Consider the following 24226-nt stretch of genomic DNA (forward strand, 5'->3'; position numbering starts at 1 on the left):
TATGCACCCCTGTGTTTATTGCAGCACTTTTTAAAATAGCCAAGATATGGAAGCAACCTAAGTGTCCATCAGTAGATGAATGGATAAAGAAGATGTGGTACATATACACAATGGAATACTATTCAGCCATAAGAAAGAAACAAATCCTACCATTTGCAGCAATATGGATGGAGTCGGAGGATATTATGTTCAGTGAAATAAGCCAGGTGGAGAAAGACAAGTGCCAAATGATTTCCCTCATTTGTGGAGTATAACAACGAAGCAAAACTGAAGGAACAAAATAGCAGTAGACTCACAGACTCCAAGAATGAACTAGTGGTTACCAAAGGGGAGGGGTGTGGGAGGGCAGGTGGGGAGGGAGGGAGAAGGGAATTGAGGGGTATTATGTTGAGCATACATGGTGTGAGGGGCCACAGGGAAAACAGTGTAGCACAGAGAAGGCAAAGAGTGAATCTGTGGCATCTTACTACACTGTTGGACAGTGAGTGCATTGGGGTATGCGGGGGACTCGATAATATGGGTAAATGTAGTAACCACATTGTTTTTTCATGTGAAGCCTTCATAAGACTGTGTATCAATAATATCTTAATAAAAAATTTAAAAAAATACAAAACACAAAGGAATGTAATCAGAGTTCAGCTGGAGTGTTCTTTTACCCTTTATTTCTTCTTTCACTGAAGGCTGAAAAGTAGGTTTTAAAGTGATTTTGGAAATGAAATGTATTAGTCATTGTTACTGTGTTACTTAACTGTCTCCTGGATAATATATTCACAATGGATTAGTGAAATAGTCATTGAACCAGAATATAGCTGGTCCGAGCACGTGGCCTTTTCAAGTCCTCAAAAGATGTCTGAAATGCGTTTTATTCTCAGAAGGAGAAATAGGGAGTGGTATAATTGGCAGGCACTTTTGAAACTTTCTCACCTGTCCAAAACAAGACTTTTACAAATCTCTGAAAGACAGGTATTTTTCTGTACTGGAATTATTCCAACTTGGAGAAATGTTAATGCTGCTTTTTCTGATTTCCTTGATTTTTTGTACTTATGTTTATTCCTATGAAAGATCTTGACTGAAAACCCCAGAAGTTGCTTTTTTTTTAAACCTGATTTATTCTGGTATTTCTTTGGAGACAGAAATTCTAGAGTACAAAGAAATTATGATGACAAAGAAAATCAGATAATATTGGGCCTAGATCATAGTTATTGCATGTGGAACTGATTCTCATGAGAGAAGGAATGGTCTGTTTTGATGATGTAACACCTTTTTGGGGCTGGGTACAAAAGGCAGTGATGCATTGCTTATACATAAAGGGGCTGGCCAGAAAGATCCCCCAGCTTGTGACTTGAGTCTTTTATTTTTCTTGTAGCCACCTTGGCATGTCTAGATGTTTATGGAGCTTTCCCTTCAGCATAACTAGATTGTGTTTCGCCAGGAGGGAAGAGAGAAAGGAATTTGCAGAGTGGCAGTGAGCACACTGATTCCTTATCTCTCTATTCCTTCAGCCGACCTCTTGGCCTGGCAACACTGACTTGTTGAATAAATGAAGGAGATTTTTTCCTAATGGCATCTTCTTGAAGCAACTGGAATACCCTGAACAGTATTTACAGAAGTAGCAAATTCTCTGTAAAAATAGTAGCTGGCACCTGGGATTTCATTGGTATAAAGCTTATACTGAAAACACAAGTATTTTCAGACTCCTATAATTCTGACTCCTAAACACCTGTTGACATATCTTATATTAAGAATTATAGGTCCCTTCTTATAAAAATTCTCAGCTTCTGTTAATCAAGCTGTTTTGATGAAGAGGGGTCAGAAATGATTGCTGTTTCCATTAAATAAGCATTTGCTTGCTTTCATGACATACAGTTAAATCTGAAAGCCTCCTACCAGAAATGGGAGATTTTTGAATCATGCTTAGGCTTAAATACTGTAGCTTTAATTTTCAACCTTTCCACTGTTTATCCTATAAATTAGAACATTTCTTATAACTTTTCATCTTTATTTTATTTTTTGGTTGTTGTGCAGATGGTGGCATTTAGAGAATGTCCCTTTAGCCAAGAATAGTGTTTTCAACAGTCCAATCATTCATACAACAGTTTTAGAAAGGTATATTTTTCTAGAAACTTAGCCATTTCATATGAATTTCAAATATATGAGCATAAAATTGCTCATATACTCTTAGTCTTTAATATTTGTAGATCTGCAGTGACACCTTTTTTCTATGTATTTTGCCTGACTCTTCTCTTTCTAAATTAGTCCTGCTAAGGGCTCATCAATTTTCTAGTTGTTTCAATGACTAGAACTTTTGCTTGTATAATTTTTTCCATTGTAGAGTTCTCCACTTAATTTCTGCTATTACTTTTATATAGCCTTTCTTCCACTTTCCTACGGCTTAATGAACTCTTCTTTCTTTAGCTGTTTCAGAAGGAGACTTAGATTTCTAGATTATTTCTTTTTTTCTAATATATGCATTTAAGGGAATAAATTTTCATCTGAGCACAGGTTTAGCTGCACCTCACAAGCTTTCATATGCTATGTTCTCATTACCATTCAGTTCAAAATAATTTCAAACTTCCTTTATAGGTTCTTCTTTGACAGACAAGATTATACATAAGTACACTGTTTAATATCTAAACATTCAGGGATTTTATTATTGATTTCTAGTAAATTCCACTGTGGTCAATAAGCATTGTAAACATGATTTCAATCTACTGAAATTTGAGACTTAGCATCACCAATTTTGGTAATTGTTCCATGTATACCTGAAAATAACATATATCCTATAGCTGTTGGTGTACTATTTTATCCATAATGCAGGTCTACTTTACAGTACTGCTCAGATCTTTTAGATTCTGAGAGTTTTGTCTGCTTGTTCTAATAGTTAATGAAAAGAAATGTAAAGCCCTCTGTTATGACTGGTTTCTTTGTGGTCTGTGAGTTTTTGTGTATATGTTTGAAGTTATGCTTTTACATACATACATATATTTTAACTGTACTATAATAACATACCTACTTTATTTAAATCATCTTAAATTTCACTGTGATATCAGTTTGGTTATATTGGTTCTTATTTTGGATATTTGCATAATATGTCTTTATAAACTCTTTTATTTTCAATATTTTTGTGTCCTTAACACTTGAGTTGTCTCTTGCAAGAAGGGTACATTTAGCTTTTTATTTATCCTGCTAATCTTTGTTTTTAAGTAGAATATTGATAACTTTTACATCTAATGTAATTACAAGATAAGTTTGGTTCCTATCTATAAGTTTATTATTTGTCTTCTATTTGTACCACTTGTTTTATGTTCATTTTCCTTTCTTTTCTTGCCTTTTAGAATAACCAAATATTTTAAAAAATTTTCTCTTTATCTCCTATTTTCTGCTTATACAAACAACTAGTTTAGTGGTTATAAGATTATAACATGCATCCTTGAGTCTAATATCAATTAGTATCTTTACCACTTCCTAGACAATGCTAAAGATCTCAAAGCACTTTAACTCAATTTCTGCTTCCCATTAACTTTTGTATTAGTCATGCATTATACTTCTACAAATATTTTATGTGCATGTATTTTATATTTAATAAGACATCACTATTTGTTTTGTAGTCAAAATTAATTTAAATATACTCACATTTACCCTTTCTATTGCTCTTTGTTTTTTCCTGCATTTCCATGTTTCTCCTATAGATTATTTGGTTTCTTTAGTGTAAGTCATTTATCCTATTTTCTCAGTTTTGATGATCTAAAACGCCTTTATTTTGCCTTTACTTTTGAAGGATATATTCACTAAGTATAGAATTCTAAGTTGGCAGTGTAGTTTATATAAAGTACTATATATATATCTACAGTACTTTAAAAATGTCATCATGTCACCTTCTGGTTCCCGATATTTCTATTGAGAAATTAGTTTTCAATCTTATTATTGCTCTTTTGATCTTAATCTTTTTGCTCTAAGTATTTTTAATAATTTCACTTTGTCTTTGGTTTTCAGCTGTTTTACTATAATTACCTTAAGCGTGTTTGTTTTGTATTTATTTTGTATACTTATGTAATGCTTCTAGAATTTGCAGCTTGATGTCTTTTGTCAAATTTGAAAAATATTGTCATTATCTCTTAAAATATTTCATTTATCCTATGTGTTTTCTTCTCTCTCTCTCTCTCTCTCTCTCTCTCTTTGACTCCAATTATATGTATATTAGACCTTTTTTATTATGTCCTACATATGTCTAGCACTCTTCTATACAATCCATCTTTTTTGTTCTTTGTCTTTGGTCAAAATACTTTCTACTGATCTATCTTCCAGTTCATTAATCCATTCTTCAGATATGTACATTTTTCAGATCTGCTGTTAGATCATTTATCCTTTTCCTGGTTGTCTCTATGACAAATCCTTAAACATTTCACATGCTGAATCAGATGCAGTAGTACTACATGAATATTTGTAGAAAATATGGTACTTGTCCTCACAAAAGTAAAGTTAAATGACTCAATTTTGCTATCATTAGCAATTTTAAGAAGTGCAGAAGTTGATATAATCTAAATAAAATACATTCTATTTAAGAAATGGAACACTTTACAAAGATATACAAAAATCACCATGATTTAGGTAACATTTTATATTTTAAAAATACTCCATGTTTCATATGGCTTGATGTTAAGAGCATAAAGAAAAATATAAAAAGATACTTACTCTCTCTCCTTTTCAGTCAGCTTGTCATTGATATTGTCTTTGATTGTTGATCTAGATCCCTTATGAATTACAGGATATCTGAGGGGTACTTGTAGGAAAAGGGAAATCATGGAGACCAAATGTGCAGTGTAACCAAGGGCAACAGCAATGCTTCCATCATCTTTTGCTGTAAATACAAAGGCAGAGCAAAAGAAAACAACAATTTACCTTATAAATGTAGCTATGAGGTAATAAATCAATTTAAAAAATATTTTATAATAACAGAAGTAAAATACTTATCAGTTATCAAAGTTATATAAATTTTATACAAATCTAGACACATTAGCAAGACTTGAAATTTCATCTACTATATTTAAAAACACTTTCCAATAATTAATGTGATGACATTAACATTTGACATTTATCTTAAGAGTTCTTAGTGCACCTAAATATCCATTATTTTCTTTCCAGCATTCTTAATGGCAAAGATAATACTTGAGTCTATTATACAATGTGAACATTTGTTTCAGAGGTCTAAATATAATGCACTATATAGGCATTATACATTTTACTCATTAACAACTTTATAAGCATTATAGCACTGCTTTACTGCTGCATAACATTATTAATTCTAAGATTAAGTGAAATAGCATAATGTTCTCAATAGTCATGAAGATAGTGTTGGAAAAGTAAGTCTGTGAATTTTGAGATAAGAAAAGGAGAAAGGGTATTTTTAACACTAAAAGCAAAAAGTCAAAAACTTTATCCTATTTATGCAACTGTTAGAAAAAAATGTATGTACCTATCCTATAGTCAAACATAAATATCTATCTTTTAAGAGGTCTCACATAATTAATTTTTAACTCATCATCCAGATTTCTGCTACTACCTACCAAGTAATAAATAATCATTCAGATACTCAGAACTCAAGAGTAATGCAAAGTTTTAAGCTTGCCCCACCAAGAAGAAAAAAGTAACTGCTTGGCATACAGTATCCCAAAATACTTTTTAAAGTACACACACACACACACACACACATGCAGGTTTAACACACAATCTTGAATATCTCTGGCTAGAGAAAGCCTGAAAGTATTGAGATGAACTTGACTTGAGTATTTCCTGATTTTTAAGGGTACCTTTGCCTCCAATTATTACTAATATTTTTCACATTCTTCTTTTTTAAACTTAGTTATCTAAGCACTACCTTCTTCTTGTAGGAATGCCACTATAACCATCTACTTATCAGTGCATTTTCCGTCCTCAACTACCATATAGCAGATTCTTGGTTTCTCTTTGATCATACTATACAAATATGTAACTTTTATTTATACTTCTTTTCCTTCAGGATTGATCATAATACTTCATTTATGACACTCATTTATCAAGAATTACTAAACTGGGCACCTTTTATATGTTATTTCGTTCACTTTACAGATGAAGAAAATAAGGCTCACAAGTTAAGGAACCTGGCCAAAGTAATATGGCTAGTGTACAGGTGGGCCTAGCACTGATGCCTCTGTTCTCAAGCACTCTACCATACTGTCTCAGAACTTTACTGTGGAATATATAACAATTTTTAACTTGGGAGTCTAGAACATACCTCGCATTTGACACACATGTATCAACTTTGGTTCTTCACACTTTTCTAGAAAGGGCAAAGAACACACAAAAAGTCTGAGTTCTTGGTTACTCATATAGTACTTGACAAAGAATGGGCTTCTCAACTTGACTGACTAGAATCCTAACTAGAGACCATGTCCTCTTGCCCCAGTCCCACCCAACACCTTACTTCTGTTGTTGAAATATGTTTATCACACTACCTTAGAGACTAAAATTATATTATACTGTATATTCATTACATTATAATGTAATCATCATATAATAGTAGAGCTGGGAGAAACCTTAGAAATCACTGAGCCTGATGTTACCATTTAGAGATACAAGAAATGAGATTCAGGTGGCATAAGTGACTTGGTCAAAGCTATTTAGATAAAATCCATGCACAATGGAGTAAGAGGGAGAACTATCCACACCGCAGCCCCACAAATAGCTATCCCTGGAGTCACAGCTGGGACTGTGAGCTGTACCAGAGATCACTGGATCCTGCCTCCTGCCTTCTTTAAAGAACAGGGCTTATCAAATTAAAAATAATAATCTCAGTTAAAGGACTTGGTCTTCAGGAACCTTCTTTGGAAGGGAGAGAAGAGGAAGAAGAAGAGGACTTACAGTAATGAAGGATAATACTACCCTGAGTTCAGACTTTCCTATATGTGTTTTATACTAAGTTTTTCTTTCCTAGGTGACCTGACAAAAGGATTTGCAAACTTCTAAAAAGCAGCAGAAGACCTCTTAATTTTAGCCTTCAAACAGGTCAAACACAAATCATAAATGTTTTAAAAAATCTATGCAATGTTAAAACACTCAAATATCTTCATTGTTCTATATTGCTAAAAAGGTACTATTAAATAATTAATTTGCATATTGAGACTACATCCACATACCTATTAAAAGAACATTCCTTCTTTTCGATAATTAAAACAATTTGCTTAAATTTAAAGATAAAAAGGCACTTCTAAGAGAAGCCTACAAATGCAAATCAAAATCCAGAAAGAAACAGCAAAAACTAAAGACTGGATAACACTGGAAATGAGCTTTGATTCTGGTTATTCACACTCACCATTGTTTCCACCGGAAGACTGCCTGCTCTGCCTATTAAAAACCCTAGGTTGTTTACCATTCCAGGTCACAGTGCTCAGTCATAGCCTCACTGTTAAACACGATGGTGTTGGATTTCCAATATTGAAGCTTTATATTAAAAAGCATTTTAAAAGGACCATGGGTGAGCCATTATGGGGCCCAAGGGTATTCCAATACTCTCAAAAGGAAAACCACCTCCCGGTAGGGAAGTCACTTTCATCACCCCAAGACCACTGAACCTCCAGTGGGAAAATGTGAGCTCATGTGGTTAATTATGGCAATTGCTGGCCATGAAACCTTAGATGTCACATTCTGTTGCCAATCAATTTAGCTGAAAAACCAAAAGGTTTAAGGTTTCTAGCATTCCAAGATCTAAAAGACTTTCTACCTGCCAAAGCCAAAACCTGGCTCTCTGGGGTGTGCTTTTCCAGTAAGCATTAATGACATCCCTAACACCAATGCAGAGCAGAGGTTTGTGTTCTTTTTGCGGCTCTGAGAGTTAGACAGGTCACGGATGAGAGGTTTGTTGGTGAGGAGTTGGAGGGAAAGTGGAAGGATTCAGGGAAGAACATGAATAAACTAAAACATTCAGGTACATGAAAAAGATTCTTATAGAACATATTTTCAGGGGTATAGAAACAAAACAAAAATCTGCAGTTTCCTCACAGTAAATAGTTCTGATTTTTTTTTAATGTAGGTAGTTACTCAGGGCTGCAGCTTTCATGTAATTTTATGATAATAAATTACACAAATCCACAATGGCCATGACAACATTACAAATTCAAAAGTCCCTTTGGTTTATATGTTGCACAAACTGTTAATATTCAAGTGCATCCAGTACAATAAGTGATCTAAAAGCTCTTACCATCCTGCCTTCCCAATCACTGAGGCAGCTGATTTGTTAAGGAACCAAGTACCCCATGATCCAGACAGGACAAAACATTTAAGACTCTAATCACAGCCACAGCCTCTATGGAATCATTCCATGTTCTCAATGAGACACTGTTTGACATATGGACTCTCCTTTCCAAGAAATCATGCCTGCATAAAGGGATACAGACACAGAAGGAAATCTGGGTCTCATTACCACAAAAAGCTCTCATGTTATGGATTACTTAAAAATACACACAAACATTTTTTTTAAAAAAAACAAGAAATGTCTTGGTCAATAGAAAACGAATACCCTTCCTGGGACAACTTTCTCACATTGTCTCTTTGGTATACTCAAACAGTAACTTACCTATTTAGAAAGCACAGTAAATGTTGGGCCCTATGGTGGAGTTTTGCAAACAGTATAAACCCATGCAATGTGAAGACTATCCTAGCAAAGTCCTCATGAATATATCATAGAATAGCCAATTTGGAGTTCCTTCATTAGAGTCTCATTAAAGATGCAGCTCTTACTGAACACTGAAAAGTTATCATTCAAAACAAGGAAGAAAACTGCATCACAACAGGAATAATATGGACCTAAAAATAAGGCCAACTGGGGATGATTTTAGCACTGCCCCTGGTAGGATGAGTCTTTGGAAAACTTAACTAATCTCTCCGAGCCTCAATTTTCTTGTCTTTAAAAAAACTGAGTATAATTATTTCCCTCATAGAAGGAATTAATTCTCATAATTCTGAGTTAAATAAACAACATGGCATCGTGCATGATGTTCCAAGTTATGTTTCCACACACACCCAGCCTAAATGTCCTCTACCCTTCTTTCAACAGAGGAGTGCTATTACATCTTGTAAGACACCCTAGGCTTCATCTTTTCTATATAGGTTTCCCTGATCCCTCCCTGATAGAAGCGATTATTTCCACTTCTTTGAATCCATATAGCTAGCATAAACTTCTAAGTGACACAGAGTATGAACTCAATAAATATTTCTTGATTGGCTGGATTATAAGTTTGATGGCCTCAGTTGGATTGAAATCTCATCAAGGTAGGAATAATATCTTAATCATCTTTGTATCCTCTCAGCACCTGGCACAGTAGATGAATATACACAGGGCACTAAGTAAATTTAGTATATGGAAGTGCCTTGCAGAATGCTAGCAAGATTTTAAAGACCAATACTACTGCATGTGCTTCCTAAAATGTCTGACTCCTAGGCATCACGGGGAGTGGACAGGGTCTTAGAGAAAAATCAAACTTTCATTTCATTTTATCTCCCATTTCATTTTTCAGCCACCTCCCTAAAAAGCTAAATTAAAGCTTAACGGGTAGAAAGAATGTATTCAGCTTGTTGGACATAAAATAAAAGCTATGAAAAACTAGGAAACAAAGCACAAAATAGAATCAAGAAACATTGATTAAGAGTAGATTAAGGTGACCGTCCAGCAATAATGAAAGTACTGCCTCCATCCAAATCATTCTGTATTTAGCAGCCAGTGTGACTTTTAAAAGCATAAATCAGCTCTTATCATCCCCTTCTTGAAGCCCTTCAAGAGTTTCCCACTCCATTGACAATCAAATACAATAGCCTCACAGTGGCCTCAAGGCCCTGGCTGGCCTCTCCCACCTCCTCGAATGTAACTCTTCCCCTTGCCCACTATGCCGTAGTCACACAGGTCTGGTCTGGCCTTCCTTCCTTCCCCCCTTTCCTTCCTCTTTCTTGCAACTAATTCCCGTTGCATTTATATGAGCATTTTCTACATGAAAAGCCCTTTCAAATGTTATCTCAATAATCACAATTAACTGGAGATGTAGGTAGTACCTTGTTTCACAGGTGAAGGTATTAAGTTCTGAGAGATTACATATGATTTGTCCAAAATACAGGTTTTTTTCCCAATATCCCCCCCCACATGCTGTTTTTTCAGATATACCAAACTCATTCCTCCAGCATGACCTTTGTACTTCCTGTCTCCTTTTCTAGGAATGCTTCTTTCCCAAATGTAGCATAATTTGTTACTTTCAGCTTTCAAATTTTCTATTATGTTTCTCCTCTGAGAAATCTTCTCTGACTGCTTTCTCAAGTGAGTTCCCCTATTGTCTAGGAGAGCATTCATATTCCTTTATTAAATTATGTTAAATATTTTCATATTTATTGGCTGTCTCCCATAGTAGGTTGTACACTCCATGAAAGGAGAGAACACATTGGCTTTTTCCACCATTACATTGTTAAAACCCTGCAAAGTGCCTGGCATATAGGTGTGCTCAATTTGTATTTTTTTCAGTATCCCTGGAACCTAGCACAGCATTCAAGGTACTCAATAGGTTTGTTGAAGGAATGGAGAAAAAGATGTGTTGTGGGCTTTAAAACACCTTCACTTAGCCTAAAATTAACACCAAAGAGCATTTAAATGACTTACAGAGATCAGAATGAACATTTTACAACCTAAAAAAGACAAATCCCAGCTGAATCATTATCTAGCTTTGTGGCCTTCAGCAAGTCACTAAATAGCTCACTCACACATTGGTAAATGAGATCATTCTGCCCTCCTTTCATGTTTCCTTTGTCTTCGTAAGGATTGAAAATAAGACAAAATGTCATGCTTTTACAGCTATAACCTTCACAACAATCATGTACAACACAGAGGACATGAATTAATATGTTTATACTATCGATTAGGAAATCAACTCAAAGCTTAGATGGCTTGCTTAAATTACAAAGGGGAACCAGGACTTGAATACAGGTTTTCCCATTCCTATTTCATCACTCTTCTTATATCATGTCCCAACTACTTTTTGTAAGAATGTTGTAAAGGTCAAAAGAGGTAATAAATTAAAATAGTCTTAAATGTTAAAAGGACCACAAATGACATTTCCTTTATGGGGAAATGGAAGAAAGTTCCAGTCAATACTAATGCTGTCTTCTTGAGTAACTTCTTCCCAAATGGATAGGTATGCTTGCTTTGGGAATACTCTATAAAGCTCAAAGCATTGTGTAGGCTAGGGGTAAAGAACCCATTTTGTTAACAATTAAAAAAAAAATCTCTTTACCAATATGCCAAATAAAATATCCTTTTCTTTGGCACACCGGTAAAGAAATTAGGAAAATTAAAATATTTTAAAATACAGTAATTACTATGAATCATACTCTATAATATCTTTAATGTAATATAAATTTTTTTAATTAAAGAGGACAAAAATGACAGTATAGCAGATTTAATCTGTGGTAGTGGGAATATTGCAATATTAAATTTTCAAATACTTTTCATGTCAGCAGAATATGATTTTCTATATTACAAAGGAACAGATTAATGTTTATCATTCTGTTCCCAACTATACACAAATTTTTCATGAAAACTAAAGTAGAAGGATAGGGAGATTATAAGTATTCTTAAGAATCCCCTACTTAATTTTTTAAAAGCCCATTTAAAAACTATTTTCTTTTAAATTTCAAATATAAGATTCAATAGTTTTTTTTTCTATGATTAGATCAAATATTCTCTTGAGTCTCCCATCAGCGAATCTGACTCTATATACTTAAAACCAAGAAGGGAGAAAAGGTCCAAAAGCCATTCTGGATGAACTACTACACAACCAATATTTCAAGATACCTCTATTTTACCCTGTAACAAACCCATATATATGTACACCAAATCTTCATAAGTAAAAGAAATAAAATACCTTGGAAGTCCTCGGAATTGGGCAACTTGACACCACATACAAAGTAATCCTTATGTTCATTCTGTGAATATTACCAAAGAACAAAATTAATTATTTTTATGCATAAAGCAAAGAAGCTCTGAGTCAAATCACAAAAGAATTCAAGGAGGTCAGTGTTAAGACAACACTGTCCTACATTCAAATATTATCATATTGTAGAAGCTAAATGGTGAGTACGTGATTCTATCTCTACACTTATACATATTTGAAAATTTCTATAATAAAAACATTTAAAATCATATCTGAGCAAAAAGCCATATGGAATTTTTATCAAAAATATCCTGTGACCAATCCATGGCTATAAAGGAAAATTTTTAAGGAATTAACAAGATCTCACCAGCAATCTAAAATCCCAGTTGTTTTCCTCTCAGAAAATTAGTTTTTTAAATCTCTTTTCATTAAATAGAAAAAAAACACCATCAAATTTAGCAGATTTGGTTCTCTAAAAAAGAATCCTAATCAGTTTTGTTCAAGTTTTAGTTTTTGAATTTACACTAAGAAACTAAGCTTCAAAAGCTTAACATCCTGACAGTTATCCCAGGAATATCTTAAGTAATACTAATAAATATAAACTATTTGGCTGTTATATTTTTAAGGCTGTCCAAATGTATATGTCAGAAATGGTGGTACTTAATAATCTGGTTGAATGAAAAGATCCTACAGAAACCAGCAATAACTTGGCATTCTTTTAGATGAAGATAAGTGCATCTCACCACCAAATTGATATAAAAAAACAAATGGTGTAACCTAATGCTCAAAATCTAAATCCACTTTTTAAAATATGTATTAGCTCCTGAATGAATCATGACAGACCATATGATTAAGACAAAGGCAATACATTTTTCATTGACAGGAAATCTCAGACAGAAATAATCTTAAAATTTTTTTCCAGAAAATTTGAAACTTACCAAATCAATAGGGTAAATGTAGGAAAGCTCAGACAGTAATTGCCTGCAACGAATTGTCACCTGAGCATTAGTCTTCAGAAAGAGTTCTCTGAGGAAAGAAAAAAAGCACATTTGTTAAAAAAAAAAAAAAATGCATGTTTTCTAACATTTATTCCCATATAACTGATACAGATGAAGATTAAATGGTCTGTAGGAGGCCATAGAAACTCAGATCTAGAAGCAATAGCTAACATGAGTTTTGATCTGTAACTAAATACTACCTAGTAAGCCAACGATACACTAAGGCCTACTATGTGTGTCCAGCACCATGCTAAGAGATACAAAGAGTATATAGATAATCACTGCCTGAGCATCCTACAACGGCAATGTCAGGGGCTTTACAGATGTTATTATTTAATTATTAAAACAACTCTATTGAGTTGTTCTTATTATACACATATTACAAGAAAACAAGATTTAGAGAGGAGGCTCAGTAAACTGACCAGGGTCTCATTTAATCTCAGGCCAATTTGATTTCAGGAAATATCCATACAGTGTTTCTTAAAAAAAGTATTCTGTTTTTCACTCACAACTATGTTACCTCAAAAAATAACCTGCTGCCATATTAGAAAGATAACAGAATAAAAAGAACAAACAAGCAAAAAAGTGTGACATAAAATGGTGCAGCCCTTCTCTTGAACTACTTAAGAAATATGACCAATGGATTAACATACCTAAAGAACAAATTACCTGCTCACCTGTGCTAACAATTTAATAAAAATAGGAATTTAGGAGAAACTCAAGGTCAAAGTGGAATGTAAGAGTAAGCAGCAAAATGCAAAGAGCATTGAAGACCTAAAGAGATCTAGTCTTGCCAGTGAATTGGACAAATAGTAACTTCCCTGAGTCTTGTTTTCCTATTTGCAAACTGAAAGGATTTAGACTAAGTAATATTAAAGGTTCTTTCCAGGTCTGCCATTCTTGAATCCTCAATTGCTAAGGTGTCTTGAAGAAAAATACAGCATAAAATAACATCTCAGAAAAAGTGAGTGAAGATGAGCAAAAGAACAGAGGTGGCAACAAATTAAGCATGTGTGAAAAAACAGAGAGAAAGACTATCAGCATTTGTTAAAGGAGTGTTGTGGAGAGACTGAAATTAGCTACAGTTGTATAGCACACATTTATTAAAGGTTATTGTATCAAAGTTAGGCAAAAACAATCACCATGGGTTCTTAAGAAGAGAAACAAATATGGTAAAAATAGTATTTTAAGAGGAGAAGTCTGATAGCAACATGGAGGATGGACTGGTAGGATGGAGAGACTGATGCTCCAGAGATAATCTAGGAGCTGTTTAAGTAATCCAAACAAGCTAACACTAAAGAGTAGGTCTGAAGAAATTACTGAAGAAAAAACAGTATGCTACACTACATGTAGAAGACAGAAGAGAAGATTCAAACATTAAATCATAGTGCTGTGGCCTTGAAATCTAGAAAAACAGACTTCACATTTCTGATGATGACTGTATATTCTAGGAGCTCTTGCAACTGCCTCTCGCAGAGTACTTAATAAATATTATTTGAATATATGAATGTGGCTCTGAAGTGTGTGGAGTATAAATTAATATTAAGAGCTTTCAGAGAACACTACTTTTCAAAATTTCATCCTCAAAGTAAACTCAATACTCATAGCAATTGTTCTCAGGGGGTCACATTTACCTTTTCGCAGTACATTCCTTCTTCCATTCATTTAGGGATTCCTTCTGGAGTTGAAGCTTGAGGTGCTCAGTTGAAAATGCACTTCCTAGAGAAAGATGGAAGGAGATAATTCTAGATGTAACACTGCAAATACGACTGTTAAATCACAAACAACAGGCAGAGCCCAGCTCCCTGATGTGAGAGGGGAATAAAAAGAGTTAAGAGGCAGAGTGGGTTGGGTACAGAGATCTTCTGGAGATAGTAACTAGAATAAACTTCCTATTGGTTCAATTTTTACACAAGTCCAGCCTCTGGCAGGAGTCGAAGAATAAGAGTCTTAAGATTCTCTGCCTACAGGTCTCTGGAATGCTGACCAAGAAACCCTGATGAGATTTCAAAATTCAGACAACTTCATTTAAAAAAAGGTGTCTGTGAACGCTGGGTGTTGGTGATTCACTAAAAGTTCATCAGTTATAATAAACGTACCTCTCCGGTGGGGATCCTGATCATGGCTGAGGATGTGCACATGTGAGAGTGGGGGTTATATGGGAAATCTCTGTCCCTTCTGCTCAGTTATACTATCAACCCAAACTGCTCTAAAAAATAACATTTTTTAAAAGTAAGTGGTTAATTTCTTTTCAACCACAAATGATACATAACAATATTACTTAAAGTATAAAAAGGAAAGCAGGGAAAATTACCTGCTTTTTGCTTCTACGATATAGTTCATAAATACAAGTAGTTTCTTATGAACTTTCATCTTGTTCATATATATAAGTAATTTTAGTTACAATCACAGTGTATAGGAAACAAAGATTCTGATTTTTCCATATTATGTCACAAGCATTTTTACATCTTGACAGAAAATCTGAGTTATAGTGTTTAATGACTGTTAAAATTCAACTCCATGGATGTGAATTACATGAACACTCCACATTTCAACTGATACCCCATATTCCAATCCATTACAGGACATTTTATTTCCGTTTAGTGCTTGCTTTAGCACTACAATGACTAATATTTGTATTAATACGGCTGATTTTTGTATTTATATCAACTTTTGGAAACCCATTTCCACTTAGCGATCATAAAATTATTTTACATCTTCCTACTCTAAGAAAATGAGAACATCTTCTGTTCTTGTAGTGCTTTCAGAGGTCCTGAAGCACACAGGAACAATTGTAGATCCTGATACACTAAGTTCTAGATCTTATAAAAGGGTTTAGTTTCACAAACTGTCATCCAGTAGGAGAAGGTGCCCTGAACTCTTCTGCACATCTCCTACAGGTAGGAACAAGAGGTAGATTAATATGCCAAAATACAAATAATTTTATCAACAGATTTCTAATAGGCACTCCATTCTTCTCTCTCAACCATTTTTAATGGCCACTAAGTTGGTAACTCTGCCCCCCAAAATGTTACTTAATCAAGCAGTACCACTTATGTTCTTTAGCCCCAATGTAATTTATCCCTAAATCTTCATGTTCAGTAATTTCAGGATATTCACATTGACAACTTCCACCCCCACCCCATGTACTTCTACCAGAAAGCACATCAATTCTTCTAACCACTACAGAAATTTACAGTATTGTTCTTTGTCCCAAATAAATTAGGTTGCCTTGACACTGCTGGTGAAATTACAAATAGGGAAAGGACAGTTCTAGGCTTCAAAATGCAAATGCATCTACCCTCCTCAGTTTTGAAGACTCTTTAGAACATATTACATAACCAAAAGAAAAAAAAAATCCTTGCAAAGAGAGGAAAATTAAATCTGTATATTAGCCAGCTAACAAACAGGGTGAAATGTGAACAATAGATAAATCTGGGTGACGAATATAGTACTCTTCTTATTCTTGCAACTTTTCTGTAAGTCTGAACTAATTTCGAAAGGATTCATCCCTGACTCTCTGCTCAGTGTAAGTGGGCAGATCTTGTTGACAATTAGGCTTTCCTTCAGAATACACATGCTGTGTGTGCTAAGAGGGGGAGGCAGTTATGTTTTATGTTTAAGCCACCACAGTCAAATAAGGAGACCCTTATTTTGTGATCGTGTTACGTTAGGGTATTTCATCCTAAGGAGGCTGCCTTTCATGTTTCCCGCTGGGTCAGTTGTAGAAGTCCACAGTCAGGCTCTGTGGTAACTTTCTACTCCAAGCTTTTACCATGGGACCCACCCAGGTCAAGAATCCATTATGTTTAGAAAGAGTTTGGAGCACATGTTCTAGGAAGCTCTTCCAAATTCATAGAGGAAAGAAAATGGGTGAGTAGGCCCAGCTACCCTTATTATTGCTCGACCATTCCTGATTTCTATACTTGAAATCCTAAGTTGAGGCCTCTGAGAGCCCTACCAGAAATCCACAATGCAGCCCTTTACATGTGTGTCCCAGACTGCAGTTTTTCTTGACTCTAGTTTATTCATCAATACAACCCTATCTACTTTGTGTCTTTGAGAACAGTATCAAAATTTTTGCTATTCCAATGGCACCCTCTTTTACTTTCACCATCACCGATTTATTCTTTATATGTGTGCCTTTACTATCATATCAATGGATCAATGAGAGGGAAGGAAAGCAAATGCAAGTGCTTGGTTTACCATATTTCAAATTGTTTCATTCTTCTCAATTTTATATATTTCTCCACTTATCTTTATTATGTCCCTCCTTCTGCTGACTTTGGGCCCCATTTGTTCTTTTTCCAGTCATTAATTGTGAATTCAGATTGTTCACTTGGGATTGTTCTTCCTTCTTTAAATAGGCCTGGATTGCTATATACTTTCCTCTTAGAACTGCCTTCACTGTGTCCCACAGAAGTTTGGGCATTGAGCTGTTGTTTTTCTTTGTCTCCATATATTTGCTTGATCTCTGTTAATTTGGCCATTGATCCATTGATTATTTATTTAGGAGCATGCTGTTAATCCTCCATGTATTTGTGGGCTTTTTGTTTTCTTTGTACAATTATTTCTAGTTTCATATCTTTGTGATCTGAGAAGTTGGTTGGTACAATTGCAATCTTTTTGAATTGACCGAGGTTCTTTTTGTGGCCTAGTAAGTGATGTATTCTGGAAAACGTTACATGAGCACTTGAGAAGAATGTGTATCATGTTGCTTTTGGGTGGGGTGTTCTCTAGATGTCTGTTAGGTCCATCTGTTCTAATGTGTTGTTTAGTGCCTCTGTCTCTTTACTTATTTTCTGTTTGGTTGATCTGTCCTTTGGAGTGAGTGGTGTGTTGAAGTCTCCTAAAATGAATGCACTGCATTCAATTTACCCATTTAATCCTGTTAGTATTTGTTGCACGTATTTGGGTACTTCTATGTTGGGTGCTTAGATATTTATAATGGTTATATCCTCGTTGGACTGACCCTTTATCATCATATAATGTCCTTCTATGTCTCTTGTTACTGTCTTTGTTTTGAAGTCTATTTTAACTGATACAAATATTGCATCTCCTGCTTTTTTCTCCCTATTAGTTGCATGAAATATCTTTTTCCATCCCTTCACATTTAGTCTGTGTATGTCTTTAAGTTTGAAGTGAGTCTCTTGTAGGCAGCATATAGGTGGGTCTTGCTTTTTATCCATTCTGTAACTCTGGGTCTTTTAATTGGTGCATTCAGTGTACTTATATTTAGGGTGATTATTGATAGATATGTATTTATTGCCATTGCAGGCTTTGGATTCGTGGTTACCAAAGGTTCAAGGGCAGCTTCTTTACTATCTAGCAGTCTAACTTAACTCACTTATTACCCTATTATAAACACAATCTGAAGATTCTTTATCTCCCTTCTTTTTCTTTCTCCTCCACTCTTTATATGTTATATGTTATATTGTGTACTCTTTGTGTATCCCTTGACTGACTTTGTGTGTAGCTCATTTAATTATGCATTTGGTTATTAATTAATTGGTCTATTTCCTTTACTGTGGTTTTATTTTCTCTGGTGACAGCTATTTGCCATAGGAGTACTTCAATCTAGAGCAGTCCCTTTAGATACAGTGTAGAGATGGTTTCTGGGAGGTAAATTCCCTCAACTTTTGCTTATCTGGAATTTTTTAATCCCTCCTTCAAATTTAGATGATAATCTTGCTGGGTAGACTATTCTTGGTTTGAGGTCCTTCTGTTTCATTGCATTGAATATATTGTGTCACTCCCTTCTGGCCTGTAAGTTTTCTGCTGAGAAGTCTGATGATAGCCTGATGGGTTTTCCTTTGTAGGTGATCTTTTTTCTCTCTCTGGCTTTTAGTACTCTGTCCTTGTCCTTGATCATTGCCATTTTAATTATTATATGTCTTGGTGTTGTCTTCCTTTGGTCCCATGTGTTGAGAGATCTGTGCACCTCCATGGCCTGAGAGACAATTTCCTTCCCCAGATTCGGGAAATTTTCAGTAATTATTTCTTCAAAGACAGCTTCAATCCCTTTTTCTCTCTTCTTCTTCTGGTTCCCCTATAATGCAAATATTGTTCTGTTTGGGTTGAAACTCAATTCTCTTAATATTCTTTCATTCCTAGAGATCCTTTTTTCTCTCTGTGCCTCAGCTTCTTTGTATTCCTGTTTTCTAATTTCAATTCCATTTACTGTCTCCTCTATCTCATCTAATCTTCTTTTAAATCTCTCCATTGTACGTTTCATTTCAGGTACTCTTTTTTTTTTTTAAGGTGTCTATCTCCCTCCTGAATTCATCCCTTAGCTCTTGACTATTATTCTGTAGCTCCATTAGCATGTTTATGACTTTTATTTTGAATTCTTTTTCAGGAAGATTGGTGATTTCAGTTTCAATGGTGTTTGAGGGATTTTAGATTGAACAAGGTTCTTCTGTCTTTTCATAATCCTACTGGATAATGAGAAACACTAGGTTTGTGTAGGTGGTGCCCTCTACTGCTTAGAAGCTCTGCTCTTTGGAGCTGCCCAGCCCCTGGAGTGATGGTAGAGGTTGCAGGTGAGTGGTGCCAGTGCCTACCCTAAGAGAGCTCTTTCCTGCTTTCTAGCTGAAGTGCCTGCCTCCACTGTCAGGACCAGAGTGAGCCATGCACAGGGAGCAGCCTCTGTGTTAAGCCCCTAAGGTTCCATAGGTGGGGATGCCCTCCGGCTCGCCTGGCACGATGGTGGGGGCAGCAGCTTTGCACACAGGTGCTGGCTGGGAGGAAGAAGCAGCAGGCTGCTTATCACAGTGGGGGGCTTCAGGGCTGCATTGACAGCCAGGGGGATGGAGCACCTGAAGCTCCTGAAAGTTCCCAACCTGCTGGGTTGAGTGTGCCAGGAAAATTTTGTCCACCTGTTCCTTCTCCTGTGCAGCAAGCTCTGTGTAATCCTTGACCCTTTAGTAGCCCTCTCATTGTTGGGAAGTCTTTCAAAGCACCCGCCTTTCTTCTGTCCCAGAGCAGCCAGTTGTGGGAACTTGTTCACCACAAGCAGCTGGCACCTCAGTCTCTGACTGCTTTTCAACCCCTCTAATCTCCAGAGCACCATGCAGTGTGGGTTTGTGCCCCCAGAGCAGATTTCTTGGGCTGGGTATTTAGCAGTCTTGGGCTTCTACTCCCTCTCTGCTCTGTTTCTCCTCCTCTTGCTGGTGAGATGGGGTGGGAGGAGTACTCGGGTCCCACCGGGTTGATTACTTTACTATTTTCCATGAGATGTTCTCTTTTCCCAGATGTAGACTGGCTGGTGCAATCTTATTTCTGGTCACTCTTTTACGAATAGTTCCATTTGCTGTATTTTCCTATTATATATGGCTTTGAGAGGAGATTTCTGCCTCACTTCTCACACCACCATCTTTTTTTCTCTGAATTAGAACTCCAGCAATTCTTATCTTGTCAGACTGAGCTCCTCAAGCAAACCTTTTCTGAGTAATCTCTGTAAAAATGGTATTCTCTAGTTATCTTCCATCACAATTTTTTTCTAGTATTTGTCACAATCTGATATTTAGTCTGTTATTTCTTGTTTACAGTCTTACTTACTGTCTTACTATGCAAAATTAAAGTCTTAATTAATTCTTCCCTTTTCCCTCTTTACCCCAACATCTGTGTCCCTCCAGTATTTGTCTTAATGAATGGTTTTATCATCTGGCCAATTGTTCAAACCAGAAACTGGAAAACTATCCTAAACCTTTTCTCCTAAATCCACTAAGCCATTAACAGCAGAGTCTATCACCTAAATAGCTCTTGAAACTATACACTTCCTCCTCCCTTTACTTCCCTAATCTGTTTAGATTTTAATTATGTATTTGTTTAGATTACTATAGTAATTTCCTAATTAACAGTTCTCTATCCTCAACTCTTCAAAGAGAACTTTCTAAATCATAAATCTGAACTCCATTCTACATTGTAGTCACCAATACAGTCCTATCAATTTTTTGTCTTGAGAATTTTGCTAAAGTTATTTCAATAGATTGCCAAACCTAACAAATCAACATAAACTGCCTTTATGATTGGGTTAGTCTTTCATCTCTCTGGTCTCTTCTATACTGCTGTATTCTTCCAGTCAAATATATCCTTAAAGCTTTACTAGAATGACCTATAATTCTTTAATCTTTCATACCTCCATATAAACTGTTCTCTGTACCTACAAAGTCTCACTTTCTCCCCCTAGCTATCTACCACATATTCTTCTAGACTCAGCATAAGTGTCACCTTCTTTACCCTGTGTTCTGATTTTCTGATGTTTGTCTTCTGTGTTCCTTTAACACCCTCTGCATATCTGTGTCATATACTTATCACACCTGTCATGATGTTTCTAAGACCTTAGACAGTGCCTGGTTTTTTGTAGGTATTCCATAAATGATGAATGAAGGAACTGACAAAGGTGCCCATGAACAAAACACACACACTCAAGCACTCAAGCTCTTCCCACCTCCTTTACATGCCTTTTGATCTCTTTTTACTTTTATGACTGAACCATCTAACTGTAAATGTACTTGTTGTAAATGTCACTTCTAATGCTTTTTAGGAGTAAGTGGAGAAAAATGATGACAAGCCAAAATAAAATTCTGTCACATGGGTTTTTCTATGTATCTATTCTTTCCAATGCAAAAGAGATTAAAAAATATTATTGTTTACCTTTCCTATAATCTAATTAAGACATTACTGGAATAAATCATTACAAATTTATAGAAACTAAATCATTTTGAAAAGAAAACCTGAAATTTACTCAGGGCACACATTTACCCTCCCCACTACTAAATTGTCTGGCTTTTACTGCCTTTCACAAGCTGCATACAATGTCAACAGCTAACAGTAAAGAAACTTTAATAGCATAAATCCCAGAGGAAAACTGTCCTTAGGTCCAGAAAATCTTGAAAGACAGACAATATTGTGAAGGAAGTCTGTTCAGAAATTTCTGTCAAATGGCTATAAAAAAAATAAGAACACATAAAAAAACTAATAAAATTTAAAATTTTGCTATCATTTCAAGTAAATATATCCTAACTATAAAATTTCTTAAGTGATTTTTATATTTGTGACCTTATGACCTAAGTGGAGATAACTGTTACACAGTGCTTATAATAATGCCTTCCTAACTTCAAATAGAAATATACAACCTTTTACTAGAAACCGAAGTACCAATTTAAATAAACTGTGATTCTTCACTGACCTGAGATGCAAGCCAAAAGAGCACAATAATTTACTCATCAGGCAGAAACAAATGGCTTTTATACATAGATATGTAGTTCACCTTAATTACTCAAATTAGTTCAAAATGACAGCAAGAAATTATGAATGATGGGAACTTCATATAAAACATTTACTTTGGCAACAAAGGATCAAAACTTTTTATTCACTGCAATTACCAAGAGGAATTTCCTTTCCCAAATCTGAGCAATGAAATCTGGCTGTCTAAACTCTGCTACACAGTATGTCACTAAAAGAATGTGTGTGTTTTTGCTCCTGCTTACCAAAACAAATTAAATAATCTGTAACACAGGAGTTGAGTATGGCTGGTCCCGATAACCAGAATTCTGATAGGTAGTTCCTACCAAATGGCCTTCCAGTTAACAAAGAACATCTACAGACATACTTGGGCCAGAGAATTTTTTTAAATCTTTAACTGCTGGAAAATACAGTGTTGGCAACAAACTTCAAAAACTAAAGAGATTCATTAAAAAGGCAAACAGATCCCCATCTTTTTTGCCAATCCTATATTCCTGAGATAACTAGAATTTCAGAGCTATAAGAAATCTTGCCTGAATAATTAAAAATTTTTTGTTTGTCAAGAGGGGATAGGCCTAAAAAGATTGAATGACTTGTCTAAGGATAAACTGAGAGAATGGCAGCTCTTTAATCAGGATCTCCTAATTAAGATGCAACCAAATCAAAGAAATTTGGGGCTAAAGTTCACTTTACCCACCCTGTAATAAGAAGGAATATAATGGAACAAAGTTTTCCATCTATTAGTCCACATGCCAAGTGGAAAACTATCAAACCATCAGTCAATTAATCTGTTGAATGCAGACGAGAGAAAGCAACAAGGATATGTTTTAGTGGAAACAAAACAGACTGTGGAGTCAGACAAACTCAATTTCAACTTGGATCTGTTATTTATGTGTGCGACTGTGGTAAATGTCTCTGAGCCCATTTTTCTCTTTTGGGAACAGAGGGTAAAAATAACTATCTCTTAGAACTATTTTAAGAATTAAGTGACATACCATTAGTGAGATATCTAACATGTTACAGGATTTCAAAAGTTATCTGCTCCATAGGATTTACCCAGGATTCAAATGAATGTATTTTGCAAGGTTCAGGTAATATGGAATAGTGAGAAAAGCACAGAATTTAGAGACAAAAGGTCTGAGTTTATCCCAGCTTTGCTCCTGGCTGTTTGTATCTGCCAAGTCACTTACTTCTCAGTACCTCATATATACACACACGTACATATATGAAGATAACAATATTTGCCTAACTTAGCTTTCAGTGGTGCTTTAAGAATCAAATATGACAATCTTTGTGCAAGCACTTTCTAACTATGAAGTTATGTTGAACAGTTACATATATGTGACTGCTACTATCAAGAAAGTAATTGCATTAAAAAAATAGCTTCTTCCCAAAAAGATAAGGGAATTCTGCTTTTATAAAGTTAGTATTGGTACCCAGGCACCACTGAAGAGTTCTTATATTTTATCAACATTTACAAAATGTGTTTAAATTCTACTAAAAGCATTTCCTTAAGATCAACTTTTCATACCATTTTCTAAACCAAATTTCAAGCACACTAATTTAGATACAGTGTTGCTTCTTAAAGATCTGGGTATTGAGTTTGGGCAAAAGACGCTGTCAACCAACATACAATTGGTTTATGAGAAGGTTGTTCAGCTTGAGACACTAATGAGGAAAAATCTGTTTTTTATTAAACATCGTAAGTTAAACTATTAATATCTGCCAGAAATGAAAACATATACATTAATAAACATTAATACTGAAAAGATCAGCTCACAGCCCAGCTGGAAGTTGCTGCAGACCACAAGCTGAGAACTACTGCCTTTGAAGTATGGAAAGGGGAAACTTAAACGGGTGTGGAGTAAGGAGGCCCCTTGGAGTTAGGTGGCTGCTCAGCAAGTCAGCAGCAAGAATAGAAATTATCTTTTTGCCTCTTTCCAATAAATTATCCTGTTGCAGTCAATTTTTATAAACAAAATTGTAAAATATACTCTAGGCACCTGGTTTCTTCCAAATGTTTATACAAATCAATCC

At 35.2% G+C, this 24226-nt stretch overlaps 1 protein-coding gene across 2 annotated transcripts in view; it reads right to left on the reverse strand.

The window, feature by feature from the left end:
- UVRAG (UV radiation resistance associated) overlaps window positions 1-24226 on the reverse strand; it is a 328593-nt gene that overhangs the window by 111385 nt on the left and 192982 nt on the right. Inside the window, exons 9-13 of one of the 2 annotated variants that reach the window (XM_073215998.1) lie at window positions 14575-14659; window positions 12881-12968; window positions 11934-11994; window positions 6272-6316; window positions 4693-4858 (exon numbers count right to left, since the gene is read on the reverse strand). In XM_073215998.1, coding sequence (XP_073072099.1) covers window positions 4693-4858; window positions 6272-6316; window positions 11934-11994; window positions 12881-12968; window positions 14575-14659 — 445 coding nt within the window. The remainder of the gene's footprint in view (window positions 1-4692; window positions 4859-6271; window positions 6317-11933; window positions 11995-12880; window positions 12969-14574; window positions 14660-24226) is intronic. The other variant, XM_073215999.1, reaches the window with a different exon arrangement.

Source organism: Manis javanica, chromosome 11 (assembly GCF_040802235.1).
Source record: "Manis javanica isolate MJ-LG chromosome 11, MJ_LKY, whole genome shotgun sequence".
NCBI lineage: Eukaryota > Metazoa > Chordata > Mammalia > Pholidota > Manidae > Manis > Manis javanica.